Source organism: Anoplophora glabripennis, unplaced genomic scaffold (assembly GCF_000390285.2).
Source record: "Anoplophora glabripennis isolate ALB-LARVAE unplaced genomic scaffold, Agla_2.0 scaffold544, whole genome shotgun sequence".
NCBI classification, from domain to species: domain Eukaryota; kingdom Metazoa; phylum Arthropoda; class Insecta; order Coleoptera; family Cerambycidae; genus Anoplophora; species Anoplophora glabripennis.
In genome coordinates, this window is record NW_019416663.1 from 313444 (window position 1) to 329743 (window position 16300).

Genomic DNA, 16300 nt, shown 5'->3' on the forward strand with positions numbered 1-16300 from the left:
TTATCATATTCTCCATGCATATTCATAAATTTCTAGGACTAATAAACAGTTTTTCGTATTGGATTGCAGATAGAAATAGTTTGCTCATAGTAAAGAATAAGCATTACCGTGAAATCTTAGTTTTACTTACTTTGCAGGCAGTTACGTTTGATTGTCTTTCATTTTCTCATATAAATAAAGTAGGAGTTTTTAGTCAGTTTAGTTAGTTAGTTTAAATACAATATACTGTTATCTACGTGCACAGAATAGAAAAAAGGCATTTTCTTTTATTCTCCAATTTATGGAAATTACCACATTTGGTAAGCAGGGAATGTCCTCAGATCCCCTTAACCGTAGCTGTCAACGACGAAAAAATTTGAAATTGAAATTTACCATTTGGAAGTCTTGACGTTGTGTATAATTATAGAATTATCTGTAACATATTTTCATTTCTGAAAAGCTAAAAAAAAATATGTCCATATACCAATTTCATATTTTTTTTAATTTGACAATCATAGAATTATAAAATCATCTAATGTCAGTTTACCTGCATAGGATGGAGAAATTGAAACAATCGAACTACAATTACTTAGTTCCAAATTTGAAACAAGATATATTTTAATTCTGAACAACATGAATAGAAAAAATGTATGTTGGTGGAAAGGTCTATTTAACTTTCCATAAATAAAATTACATTAATAATTATTTTTTAATCAAGTCCAGAATCCTTCCCCAAAATGTCAGATTTTTGTTAAAAATATCCGTGTAAACTTAAATTACTATTCTTCTAATCGAAATAAATATAAAGTCAATCGAATCTTAAATTCAAACAAAAAATTAAAAAAGGCTACAATGTCTCTTTGAAAAAATAATGTTAGGTTACGCCTAAAAGCAATGGGACAGCCTGTATAATGGAAAATAATTTTAAAACATCAGGAAAATAATTGATGCCACTTTCATTACAAACATTTTTTTTGTTATTGATATTACCGTCGTTCGGTATTTAATATTGAAAAAAGATTGGCTCTGCTTCTTAACATGGTATATTATTGAGATCTAAAAATTTCTTACCCTGTACATGCTGTCTTATTAAAATTACATTTATATGCATTTTAACAAACAGGATATTTTTAACAGCAATATTTTACTTAAAACTGAAATTAAAAAAGTATTTTTAGCTCCATTCATGGAAATACTATATTTATATGAAAATGAAGTAATTGTAAGGGCAAAACATATTTTTTAAAATGCTAATACTTCTGTGAAAACTTCACCACTTTACAAGGTAATAGAAACCTATTTTTTGATTATCCTGAACAATGATTCATAGTTTTTTAATATTTTTTAACCATAAAATTAAAAAATTGCAACAAACTCTCCTCTTAGACTAATAACAAATTGAAATTTAGATAATATTATATCTTCCAAGCAAACATGGTAGTAGTAATAATCTTGTACTTCGGTTGCTGTTGAATGTTGAATATTTCTGATAATATTTGAATGCTTATGAACAACGGGACTTAAAATCAATATGAATATGTTATACATTTATTAAATATACTAATTTGTTTCATTATTTCTAGGGATATACGAAACCCCGTGAATACATTGTGACTGAATGGCCAATTAAATCTACATGTGGAGAATTCTGGTCTTTAGTATACGATTACGAATGTTCTGCTGTGGTTGTGCTGTGCGTACCTCCCCACAATTCAGTAAGTTGAATTATCGTACATTTATTTAATTGTCAGTTCTTTTTACATACAAATTCAGGGGTAAATCAAGCTATAGGACTTCATGACATCTGAATAAAAATCAGAGTTAGTATCAGTTAGTATCTTATATTTTCACACTGATAGAAATCGGCAAAAAAAAAGTTTTTCTTATGGAACTTGTATATAATGGGGATTTTTCTTTTTAGTATCACAATATCATACGCCAAATTTAATAACAATTATTTTGCTAATACGATTGTACTACCCCATGTTGGCGTCTTACTGGAACAATAGGGCACCTCCTTACGCTGAATATGTAATTTTTTCTGCTAAATGTAACAAGATAACTTGTTACACCAGTTAATTAATTTTATTTGGACCCTGTTTTTTAACTATTAAAAATAATTTAGCTGTAGCTACATGGATCGAATAAAAATTTTATTATAGTAACTAGATATTTTATTAGCGCGTACTAATCGTACAACAACGCAACAGGAAGAACGCGCTGCCCACTTTTCGTACAAATAACATACAAAGAACTTTATGAATTACGCGCTAATGGAGATATTTAGTGATATTCGGTTTGGAGCATTGCGTTGCACCTAACCTTCTCTGTAACCACATGTTCTTGGATTGTTGATATCTTATTTAGTTTTTTCCGTGATATTGTCATTTTAGTGCAACGTTTTTCGTTAGTGTCGATTTTTGAAATGTGCAATTTTCTGGAACAACGATGCAACGTAAAATTTTGCGTGGAACTGAGGAAAAGTTTCACAGAAACGTTTCAACTTTTGACACAAGTTTACGGAGATGATACTCTGAGTCGTACGCAATGTTACGAATGATTTTCAAGATTTAAAAGTAGTTATCACTCAATTGTCAAAGATACGCATCAGTATTGACTGTCAAATAAATTGCAGAAGAGGTTAGGATCTCAATTGGGTCATGCCATGATATTTTGACTGAAAAATGATTTTTAGACATTTACCATACGTCGCTCACGAAGAGTATAATCCAGGTGTTGGTTGTAAAGGGTGCTCCACTCTCACTCGATGGACACTTATTTTGGAAGGACAAGAAAACCAATACTTCGAGGAAGGTTTTTAATAACAATAAAAACAAAACAAATAAACAAAATAACGAAGACACAACGGATTCGAATAAACATTATTAATTAATTTACACGCGATAACGCAATCCGAGATTCAGGGAACCCAACGCGAATTCATAACAGAATTTGGAGACTTTATTCATGATTAAATTCACCCGAGACTCTAAAAAGAAGAAAACTGCCAGTGTGGAATCGAAAGAGAAACTGCCTTTTTTTCGGAGATCTCTTCTGAATTCGACATCTCTCTTCGACACGCCCATTTCTTGGGTAGGTGCAGAAGTTTCGGTTATTATCTTATTGGCGGGATCCCTGAATATCGGGGATTGGAATGGCGTAACTATACCATGTTAATGCCTAATTGACTGAATTTACAGTTGTATGGATAATTTTGTGACTAAACAACTTACAAGTAACCCTACACCTTCCTCTTATGATTCCGTATAGCATCACGGGACGGATTAGTCAATCTCATTTAATCTATTCTTATAGCTTGGAAAATCCGCCTAAAAACCAGCTATTTGATCTATTATTATTTTTCTCACAACATTCTAACAACTTATTTAAATATCTTGGAATTCCTATGTCTTTTCTAATGTATTTCTCACGTTATTAGAAATATCGATTTTTCCCTTCACCATGGGCTAAACCGACGCAGTTAATCAATACCAGATACCCAACACATGGCCCCGACGATCTAAGCCTACCTGTTCAAAATCATTGCTAAATTTCATGAGACCTTATCCGAAGGACTGCGATGGTCGAGCTTTGCAAATTTATTACTCCCGGTGACAAGAGGCACCAGTTTCTCAGCGACTTTATGACGATGCTAAACCTACTTGAAAACCCTTAACTTTTCAATAAAATTATTGCTGACTGACTTGACCCATCCGTTCCGAGAACTAACAAGTAATCTATCACGAGTCTCAGATTTTGTTACAAAACTCATGGTTCTTACACCATGACAACGCGCCCGCACACTCAGCTTTGTCAATTCGTCAGTTTTATGCCAAATCAGATTATCTACTGTCCTCCCACACCCTCCTTACTTGCCAGACCTGGTTCCTTACGATTTTTTTTATATCCGAAATTAAATTCAGTGCTGAAAGGATGTCATTTACAGACTATTTATGACATCAAAGCAAATTCACCGCAGACCTTAAAGGCCATTTCAAATAAAGCTATTCGGGATTGCTTCGCGAAATGGAAACACCGTTGAGAAAAGTGTATGAATAGAGAAGGAGAATACTTTGAATGAGACAAGGACCAATAATGTACAAAATTAATAGTAAGGTTTTATATGACATAAGTAATATAAATAATATTAATAACCAACAAGGTTTTGACTGTATGAAGAAAATAATATTATCTGCTCATAAGTTATCAACTTTGGCTCACAATTTTTGTTTCATATACAAAAAGTTAAAAGTAAATAGTCAGGGATGGTGGGATTGTCCAAATTACAGGTATCTTGTTTTTTACTTGTAACGTATTAAGTATAAAGTGCACTAGTGCACAAATTAGTTACAAGATTAAAACCACTTACTAACGTCTAAAAAGTAACTTATTTGAAATAAAAAAACATAATTGATTATCATAAAAGTAGTCATCCTAGCATGAAAACTTAAACGATAAAAACTCTTGCAAAGGTAGAAGATTATGATTATGGTTACCGTAATATGGAGATTTGGAGTAATAAATAAAAAACTTTTTATCTACTAGATTTCTTTAGCAATATTTTTTTTATTATAGTCGACAGCCGCGCAGTTTAAGGCGTCAGTACTTAAATCGATGCGTGCTATCTGCCCGAGTTTCGAATCCCGCGGCCGGTAGACCGTAGATTAGCTATGCTTGTACGGAGGATTGGCACCCTCTGTGCAGGTATGGTAGGGTGGAAGAATGTTGGCTTGGGTCAATGTGAGAGATTGACACCGGTTGATATTTGACCACCCCCCCTATTAAATGAGGTTTTCCAGGTTTCCCTCATTCCTGCACTGAATGGTGGTTAGGGCCTACANCATTGACCACCCCCCCTAATTAATGAGGTTTTCCAGGTTTCCCTCATTCCTGCACTGAATGGTGGTTAGGGCCTACCAACATAAGTCGTTCCTGGGCGCAAATGCGGCCTGATTAATAATAATATGCCGCCTCCTCTCCCGCACAAGTCTCCGACTTCTGGGCTAATTCTCGTAGTTAGAATGAGGAGTAGAGATATTATTATTATTATTATGCGTAATATTTAAGACTATTTAATACCGACATTTTGTTAAGGTTAATCAGTTTCTACCTATGGCTGAAAGATATTTCCCTAAGTGCAGTGAGGTACTTATTATTTGTACCTCACAAAATTTATAGTAGAATATACTTCGTTTTCAAAATTTTGTAGATACAATTCCTCTTCAACTAAATTTTAAATTTCCCTTTTGTCACAATTCAATGTACCTATGTTCATATAACATAATTTATCTACGTATTATTTCAGTCTATTTGCAGCAAAAGGATATTTTTTGAATTTACAATTTCTTCTATATAAATTTAGTGAAATAAAAGAAAGGAATATGAATACATCTTTTATGTTCTTTCAATCTTGGAATTTTAAATGAAGTTAAAAGAATACAAAAGGATATGCTACTTGAGATAAGATAAACATTGGGTTTTCTCATTTCGCTAACCGTATTCGTGATATAGGACAAATATTTTAGATTTAATAACTTACTCTTAAATTTTCAAACGTACTTTATTGTTCGTATACTTATTACTTTTATTCAGAGCCAAAGTTAGTGTACTTAGTCGAGTTCGTTTTTTCTAATTGCCATTTAATTGAGGGAAATGTTCCTAAACTTCTCTTTACATAGGGTGGAAATTTGATTTTAATAATAGTACTTCTTTATTTCGAAATCATTAAATCATTAAATAGAAAATTTTCAATAAGTTTTAAAAATCAAAAGATATATTTACAAACATATAGAGCGTCCTATTAATACATGTGTGTTATACCTAACTAAAAAATAGAATGTGATAAAAAATGAATTTTAATGCAAATAATTGCATAAAAAGCATATAGGTACAGGGTGTCCCGTTCATGTTTCAAAAAAACTTGTGTGCAAGTTCCCCATGGAAAAATAATAGGGGTAGTTCATGTAAAGTTTGTTTCTTAGACGTCCTGTTTTCGAGATACAGTGTGTTGAAGTTATTACTTTCCAAATGATTTTCCTTAATTATTTTTAAATCGGCTAAAGATAAAAATTCATTTTTCTCGAAAATGGTACATGCTACTGAATTTCGACAAGTATACCTTTTTTTTGTAGTATCCTAGTATCCTAGTTTGCACATTATTCTTAACGTACAGGTGATGTTTATTCGTGTACTAATTTAACATTTTTTCTTTAGCCGATTTAAAGATAATTAAGGAAAACCATTTGGAAAGTAACAACTTCAACACACTGTATCTCGAAAACAGGGCGTCTAAGAAAAAAACTTTATATGAACTACCCCTATTATTTTTCCATGAGGAACTTGCACACAAGTTTTTTTGAAACATGAACGGGACACCCTGTATACATACAAATTTTCACAAATAAAAAATTATTCGACAACAAATTTGATACTGAAAAAATGGTCAAACATGAAAAACTCCTTGTATCCATTAAACAAACCAAAATATAGAAAAATGTGGTTTTCAAATTTAGCCATGGTATTTTCGTCTTTCCTGAAAAAATACGAGATACCTCCCTATAATATGGAAATTGGAGGACCCTGTACAGATTTAAATTCTGCAGTTCCTATAGTGGAAAGGAGCGAATGGACTAAATCCTACCTTTTCCAAAATCATCTTTTTCGAGACTAGGAGACTTTTCTGTTTCTTGAAGATACTTTTTTATTAGCTTACTAACTTTGAAGATATAATTGAGAAGAGTAATGTGCACTATTAACAAGAATGAAAATAAATTAAGTCGTTTATTCAGTTCAAAAAATATATATATATTTTATGTAATAATAACCTAAAGCACCTTTCCACGAGTATATTTAATTAATGGACATTTGGTATGGACTGAAAATTTGGAAATTTGTTTAAATAAATTAGACGGCTGATTTTTTTTATAATCCTGGACATTTTTAAGCTAATACGTACGTAAAGTAATTTAAGAAAATGTGTGTAGTTATAGCAACAATACCGATTTTATAAGAATTTTATTTTGTAATTATCTGCTAATATGTAGTTATATAAATTAAGGCCAATACCTACATAAGGTTTAAATGTGTATTTACTACTTATATAGATATTAATAATATATAATGATTTTTGTTTCAGCAACAATTTCCGCCATTTTGGCCTGAAGGGAGGGCTCCGAAAAAATACGGCCCAGTGTTCACAATTGATCACATCTCGCACAGCCACTATTCGAATATCAAAACTTGGGTTTTCCGTATAAACAAAAAGGTAAGAACAAAGTTATCCACAAAAAATAGATCCCTAGATTTATCCCTACCCCAATCTTTTAATAAGTTATCGTTTTAATTAACGCTTAAAGTCGATTTAACTCAAACTTTTATACACAATTAAAATTCTTGTTGTTTATTTCGGAGCTCGAAAATGCTTTCCATTCTGTTTTAAAAGCGTGACGTTTTCTAATGAAAGTCCCATTAACCAATAAATTTTAATTAAAGTTTATGTATTAATTAATTAAACATAAATGTTTACTTTTAATACAGATTTATATTTTTTTTAATATTTCATGCACCTTACTGGTATGTACAAGGGTTATTCACATTACATTCTACCCAGACATTTTCTTGCAATCTTCAAGATATGTAAAAAAACGATTGAATGTTGAATTTCGAGTCCAAGTTCCGTTTTTTTAATGGAAGAATTTGCCTTTTTTCTGATTACAACAGTTTATACATATCATATATTTAACAGTTTGCACAATATTTTGGTTTCTTTACTGACCCTCCACAACGGATAAAATCAAAATGGGCAGCCATGAAATCAAAGCATATTTTTATGTTTTCTATTAAATTTACTTACGAAATCTCAATATTTTTTATAAAAAAAGAGCTACCTATATCAGTTATGAAAACTGTTTTGTGATAACTCCATCCTGTTCTAGATGAAAAACATTCTTTCAACCAAGTTTCTATTGTAAAGCGGCAATTTTATGGTCCGCAAGAAGTCTTGATTTGACCCCCCATCTTAGTTCTTTCACAACAGGGCACCTGAAAGTTTGAAAGATAAAATAAACAAAAAACTATCTAGTAATTTATATGAATTAAGGGAGAATAAGTGTTGTTGTTGTTTTTGTTGTTGTTGTTGTTATTGTTGATATTGAACGATGTTGGTACCTACTACCAATGAGTTTAATAACACTGGCATTATATTGCGTTGTATTGTATTGTTTAGAATACGTTTACAATAAAGAATTGAATAGTTTGTTTAGTAAATTTAATAAAATGGAATGGCATAGATACGCACTGATTCCAAGATAATCCTAGCTATATTCCTTGCATATGGTCAGTAAATAAACGAAAGTATATAAACATAAAACATGTGTATACAGTTGCAATCGTGGAAAAAAAAACAGATGTTTAATTTATAGTACCTCCGAAGTGCAATTGTTTTGTAATGCATTATTAACTATTTCCATAGAAAAGTAAGAAAGTTAAGGTGGTCAAATATTATGCGAATACCCCTGTACAATTATGGTTTATTATGTGGGTATCTTTTTGCTCACAAATAACGGATATGAAACATGACATTCGGACCTGAGGCTCGTAATATATCAAAAAAATTAATTGTATTTTCTGGAGTCGCCAACAACCCGGACAAAATGTAATTTAGTCTCATGTCAAATATATTTCTTTTACGCTTCGAATGATAGGTAGGTATACTTCATGTATTTTCCAGCATCGCACTTTATTAATGATTAGGCAGTATGTTCTGGTTATGTTTATATTTTATTCATAAATAACGGTAAAGTAACGATTTTTGAAATATAAGCAAAGCGAGTGAGATTTTAAGATTGAGAAAATTAAAATTAGTCGTACAATACAATATAGGTGAGTAAATACCAATAGAGAACATACAGGTAACGCGATTTTTCAGGAATTATTTACTCCTGCCCTCAAAAACGATAATCAATGTGAACTAGCAAAATACTATACAGTGTAGGAAAGTACCGATAGTCTATCAGAAGTTACGTGAGAGCGATAAAGTAAGCCATAGAAATCCATGTCATAGACAAGGATGGCTATAATGAAGGCGTCTAATAGTCAACGCCCATTTCGCCCTGCCACAAATAAGATCCACTTCTTATTTGTGGAAGGGCGAAATGGGCGTTTACTATTCGATGCTTTCATTATAGCCATCCTTGTCTATCACATGGATTTCTATGGCTTACTTTATCGCTCTCACGTAACTTCTCATAGGCCATCCGTACTTTCCTACACTGTATTTTAAAACTTCAATCTCCAAGTTAGATAATTAGCATTCAGACACATTTTTAAAGATTGCGTACAATACATGTTTCAGTTTTAGGCTAATTATTCTATTTAGAATTAGATTTTCCATTTAAGTGTATTTTTTCCAAAACAAATTAATTAATTAATTAACTCTTATTTTCATTGAAATGACCATAAAGGCATAGGTCGCAAAATTTATTCCTAATACAGTATATAATCCTTGGAAATATTGGAAGTGAAATGTAAATTTTAATCTGACGACGATACTAACGTACGTATTTGTTTGTACCTACATGAAAATGCATGGGTTGCAAAGAGGTACTCCAGAATCAACGCCATGAATCGCTGTCAGATTTTGTAAATACTGCGTACGAATCAAAATAAGGAGAAAGTTCATTTATTTGAGTATCACTGCTAAAATAATAAAGACAGGGATGGAAATGACAATCATGTGCTCTAATTTTGAACGAAATTGAAAATAAGCCAACAGCAAGTACAAAGCAATTAACAAAACTTCACAATATGAATCATAATATGACAGTTTGGTGATGAGTTCATCAGGCTTTCACTGAAAAAGGCAAGATTATTGCAAATAATTGTCGAGATGCTGCATTGCATGTCAAAGCTGAACAAAATTTTCTTGAAATGTGTATCTATCATACATCCAGTTCAATACCGCCGTAACTGCAAATTTTTAATTTTTGATTTTATGGCAGTATTTCAGTGCCAACATATTTAACTTCGAAATGAAATACAGCCACAAGTGATTAAGTTTTAAAATATACCATATTTTGCAGATATGACAGATATGGCGCAGATGTGGCTCCTTAAAATATAAAAATTTCAGTGCAATAACGCCATATCTAACAAAATTCTAATTTTTATCTCAGTCTATAATTCTTCTATGTATGATTATATATCAGCAACATGTAAGTATACTCTATCATTTATTTTATCAATTATGGAACTAATTAAACAACACCATTGTTTTATTTCCTTCTACTCAAAAATGTTATAATTTACACTTGTGGCAGTATTGAACTGAATGTACGCTATGTATGTATGCTGATAATAAGTGATAATTTTATTGGTCATTTTTTTTCTACCTTAGAAACTTACAACTGCAATGGCGGCTGGTGATAATTACCGTGGGACCCGTACCATTTTTAGGGGTCTAAGCCCGAAAAAAGAACATCCATCAAGAAAAAGATTCGGGAAATTTGCAAAATAAACAATTAAATTGTGGGCATAGAAATCAATTCCTAAGAAACGATATGAATCCCATGTTTCATTGAGAAAATATGACTATTTTAATTTTTACCAACCACCACTGCATGTTTGAAAATTATTTAAGTCCTTCAGAGCAACTCGTCTCTTCTTCTGGATGACGTAGGTATCTATAAAGATCTACCTGCTCTTTAGTACTGAATTGTAAGAAAATGTTTAGGCGTAACATTTCCCAATAAAGCCATGGATGATGAACAACTGTGCATATGTAAATATCTTAGAAACGTAGAATTTAATTCCATATATATACTTTCTTCGGATTATAGAATTTGTATTTTTTCTCTATTCTTCAGAAGCATATCTTTTATTTCTTTATTAAATTATCTACAAACACCGTAGGCGTGTATTAGGGAAATTTAATTTAAAAACTTACAGTACAATACAAAGCTAATGTTGGAAATAATATAATGTATATGAGTAATGAAGTGTCTTAATATTATATTAAAATATAATATTATTTAAATAATTCTAATTTAAAAAATGAAATCGTATAAGCTCTCATATACGATTTAAAAATAATTGATTCTCCATACCATTTCAAAATTATTCGAGTTCTTTGACGTCTGTTAATTTACCAACTCAAGAAGGGGTTTCACTAGATATAGTTCAAAATACACGGTCTCAGAATGTATCCAAAAAAAAATTTATGAATGTGCTCTTACAAATACAATTTTATAAAAAAAATCAACGGCACTAGAAACTGGTCCACTGTAAAGTATGACCTTGCGCAAAACAAAGCATGCAGTCGACGACCGGCACGGCGGCAAAGTGTAATAAAAAATGAACGGACAAAAAAATTGAAAAAATTTCTTTTCCAAGAAAAGAATTAGGTAAATAAAATTCTATAACATCCATTTTATATGAGCAAATTCAACTACTTTTGCCGATATTATTATTATTATTAATTAATAAAATTAATTTGTGGTTTTAATTAATTTTATAAATAAATAATTAATAATTTGACTTACCTGATGTACAACTGTTCAAAATTTTTTCCACCGACATGTAAACACATTTGGGCCCGTCTTCTACGAACTAACACAAATGTTGCCTTGCTTCACCATAACTCAAATGTTTCACCATAAAATACCTGTAGATGTTGTCTTGCTTCATCATAAATTAAAACGATATCCATCTACTCCGAGTCGCTATACACGTAAGCCATTTTTGACACTTGAAAAACTATTGTAAACACTATCGCAAAAATGTTAATACTGAAATCGGATTTCCGTGTTCGGAATCGCCTAGAGCCATGTGAAGAGACTGCATTGCGTAGAGCGAACAACGCGAATGACGCTAGAGACTACAGTAGCCCAGCCATGTAAGGGTTGTAAATACTACAATTTCAATAATTCTTTTCTCAGAAACAATAAGGATTTTACAAAAAATTTTTTACGATATTGACTCCATTTTTCATGACGCATCTATGTATTCCCAAAATTTTTTGAATGTTATGAATCACCCTGCCTGTATATCACTATAATTTCAGATAGTGTCGCTGACAGAACTGATGGCTGGTGTTAAGGCGCCCCCTAAGACTGTCCAATTATTTCAACTGACTTGCTGGCCGATGGGGCACAAAGTTCCCACTTCAACTAACTCCTTGGTGGAATTAATGAACATGGTAGAGCGGTGGAGACAAAGAACAGAATATGGTCCAGTCTGTGTAGTTTCTCCGTAAGTTCCTTACAGAAAATAACATTATTATTTGTGTTTTGTTAATATTAAGACTACAGTATTAGAAAGAATTGACAAAAAATAAAAATGTTAGAATAAAACCGATTAGAATACCTAGTATTGACCAAATATTTTTAAATGCATTTTTTTTATTTTAGCGACGGAAGAAGCAGGTGTGGGATATATTGTGCCGCTAATGCTTGTATCGAACAAGTAATTCAACATGGCGAAGTTGATGTTTTCCAAGCTGTTAGAACAGTGAGGAGACACAGACCTCAACTTATAGAAAATATAGTAAGCTTTTACAAGATTATAATTTACTCTATTCTGGATAGAATATAATAAGGGTTTGACCTCTAATCTTTAAAAAAATGTATTGTATAACAATCTCATTTCCAATTATCTTTTTCGCTTTTTTGTCAACAAAAAAACGGCGAATACCAAACGAATATTTTGCAAACTGTCAAAGTAAATATGTGGCACAAATTTAATTTACATATGTGGTCTGGAACCAGTGCCTGATTTACCTAAAGGCTTGTGTAGGCTGCAGCCTACAGGCCCCTACCAACTAGGGGCCCCCACCATGTTAACAAAAAATTTTTTTATGAAAACAAATTATTTTAAGATTTTTTTAAAGACCTCCCCATCATGAACAATAAAGAAAAATTATTTTGAAAAATATATTTTATTCTTAAAATTTAAATAGGCCCCCACCAATTTTCAGCCTACAGGCCCCCACCACTGTAAATCAGGCACTGTCTGGAACACTATATTCAATTTGAGATTACAAAAAAAAAGTTCTTTCTGGAAAAATCAAAAAAAATGATAAAGGGGATAAAATGGTATATGAATATCTCTGTATAATATGCGCAAAAATTAATTCTTGGAATGTGAACAAAGTAGGTATAAACGCCAATGATTGAACTGGAGATGTCATATAAACTTTTTCGTAGAAGAAATTAATACAATTTTTTTTCCTGGTTTGAAATATGTACTACTGATATATTAAAATGAAAAATGAAAACTAAAACGTATAAAACATTTTTGTTCGTTTTCAGACAGAATATAAGTATTGCTACGATGTCGTCCTCCATTACGTCCTCCACTATCTCCAGAAGGATCTTCAAGAAATAAAAGTGAAAACCAGGCACTGAATGCTATGCTACTATATAAAAATATTTTAGGTGTTCCATGAGGCAGAAACTTCATTCTCAAGTCTAGTCCAAGTAACGATTGAGGCCAACACACTGTGAATTAGTAATAATGAATCATATTTTGTGGTAAAAGTAAATTTATTGCTATGTATATTTTTGTTACTTTGCCGCTAAATCTAAATGTAATTGTTCACATATTCAATAAACCTATATATATACAGCCATTTACATTTTTTTTTACCTAGATGTCGCCTCGACTACTGTTAAAAAAAATTGTGGAGTTTTCTTATAAAGTAATTTTCTAAATAAAAAAATAGAAAATTTGATAAAAACGTTTGTTAGTCTCAATGTAAATAGACAGCTGGGCAAAATACTTTCAAAATGTATTTAAATACAAATTACTTAGTAGGTAATTAAAACATTATTATTTAGTATGTTGAATATTCAGTAAATACAGGCTTCTCGCTAAAGGGGGCAAAGTTGCATAATCAGAGGACCAACATAATGTCTCTAAAAAAATCAAGACTAACATGATTAGTTTTCGAAATATTTGAAAAGACCGAAATAAATATGATGTTTTCAACTATATTGTGAGAAACAACTACCCTGAGGACTACAGCTACATCCTCGTTCAACAATGAAATATATCTGCAATATCGAGTAAACAGATGAGATCGTTCGTCAGCAAAATCACCAAACATAAGACTAATGATCCATCTATTAGAATGTGGATCAGAATAACCTACAAAAGTATGTCCTATCTTAATTGTCACTGCTACTCAATACCAACTTACATATACAGATGCAGATTTCTTTGAGTATTGATAATAATAATAAGTGATAATTTTATTGGTCCTTTTTTCAATCTTAAAAAATTACAACTGCAGTACCTGCTGGTGAAAATTATAGTGGTCAAATTTTGATAATAGGCATAATGACAGATTTTGAAAAGCTGTTCTATGATGTTCGGAAATATTTACTATTTCCAAAAAATATCTTATTTCTGTAGAAAATAATAGATTTAGTAGAAAAATATTGATATTTTAATTTTAAGTCTAAACTCACGTAAAAACGGTCGTCGATGTCATGGCGTCTACATCTATGTTTGTCAACGTCAACAGTACCTAAGTACCTGCTAATATTTTGTGTTGCAAGATTCATTAGTTAAATAAAAACACAAAGTTACCATAATAGTATATGTATTTTATTTACCGTCAAATTGTACTTTGGTATAATACCTAATGGATACACATTATCTTTCCATAAAGAGACTAAAACATTAAGAAAATCAGATATATAGTTGTCATCAAATGTAACATTAATTACTTCTACTTTTTTATTTGTACTGTAGTTGCAATCAGCTACATCGAAATAGCCCTTTTGAAGCCCTGTTATAGTACATTGTGTAATGAGTGGGGAAAAGTTGCCAATAGCGCCACGCGGACGCAGTTGACGCACGAGCGAAGCGAGTGCGGAAAGCGCCCAAGTGGCATGGCGCTATGGCAACTTTTCCGAACGAGTTGCACATACTATTTTCTGTCACAAGTGCGAGTCGTTATAGGACCTATAACATAGGGGGTTAGGTGCACGGAAAGTGCTAGATAGTACAACAGCGTGATGTTATTTTCATAGCGCAATGCTCCAACGTTGCGCTATCGCTGTTATACTATCTAGCACTTTCCGTGCACCTAACCCCCTACACTATAGGTCCCATAGCGAGCGCGCGTGATAGAAAATACATTTGTAGCTGCCATCTGCACATAAAACTTCTGGGTCGGTTTCCTTTTTCCACGTAATTTTTAAAAGTCTTCATATTCGTGGTACGTACATTTAATTTCAATAATACTGACTTCACAGAATCCATCAGGCGATTGGCTATCGTGGGATAGCATTATACCACATTTTTTAAATTTTTTCCCCAAACTGGTACAGTTTTTCTCACTTCATCCTCCACCATTCTATCACGTTTCATGGCCGATGCGTCTGAGATTTTTCCTCTCATTACTAACGTGATCAGAGTTGCATCATTGGTCTTGCACCGACTCAATTCAAACGCTCGTGAGGCCGTCACTCTGCCATATCTTAACTCATGCCAAAAACAGCTTTGATGTTGGTCTCGTATCTTCTTCAACTTTCACGTCAACAGTCAATACGAGTTTTTTCAAAAATGTGTCGCAGGACTGTTCTTTGTATTTCAGCACCAATTTATGTTTGAATAAACCTTTGATCACAAACATAATCTTTTTGATATTTTATTAACTCGCAGTTGTTGAGCTTTATTTTTTTCCTTTTTTTAGAAACTTTTCAAGTACCTAACGTTTCCTGATTATGGTTTTGGTAACACAAAACTAAGCAACTGATAGTTGGGAAACACAAAATATTTAAACGAAGATAAATACTGCGGATATTGTCGACGTACGAATGACACAAAATGACATTTACATAGATGTGACGTAATTCGCTCTGATTGGTGTTCAACCTATCATGGCGGTTTGCTGTATTTTGTAGTTTTATTTTGTCAAAAATATTATCAATCTAGCTCATAATATAAAAATAAATACGTTTTTCCACGGTCGGGAGTAGAAATCAGTTTCTATGACATCAAAATTAAAACAGAAGTAGTCGATTATTCCCAAGGGAGTATAATCAGAGAACACTATACCAACGAGAAGCGACAGAATCGGCGGTTCCTTTGATGTTTTGTGGTCACGCTAGAGTCGACCGATTTGACAGAAACACAATCGTTTACACTGAGAGAAGTTACACTTTTGAATAGATGTACACTGAACGAACTGCATCAGTATCAAACATTATTCATATAATACAAGGATAACTGTGGTAAAATGTAGACAAATTAGGTATAATATATAAAAAAAAATAATACAAGCTGTTTTACAACTAATATTTTTATTAAACAGATA

At 32.0% G+C, this 16300-nt stretch overlaps 1 protein-coding gene across 5 annotated transcripts in view; it reads left to right on the forward strand.

Annotated features, from left to right (window-relative positions):
• Window positions 1-13599, forward strand: part of LOC108911838 (receptor-type tyrosine-protein phosphatase kappa) — a 236027-nt gene extending 222428 nt beyond the window's left edge. For all 5 annotated transcript variants that reach the window (XM_018716884.1, XM_018716888.1, XM_018716885.1 and 2 more), the window contains 5 exons: window positions 1563-1694; window positions 7115-7243; window positions 12038-12225; window positions 12384-12519; window positions 13284-13599. In XM_018716884.1, the coding sequence (XP_018572400.1) occupies window positions 1563-1694; window positions 7115-7243; window positions 12038-12225; window positions 12384-12519; window positions 13284-13379 (681 nt within the window). In that variant the 3' untranslated portion in view covers window positions 13380-13599. The remainder of the gene's footprint in view (window positions 1-1562; window positions 1695-7114; window positions 7244-12037; window positions 12226-12383; window positions 12520-13283) is intronic.
• The last annotated feature ends 2701 nt before the right edge of the window (window positions 13600-16300 follow it).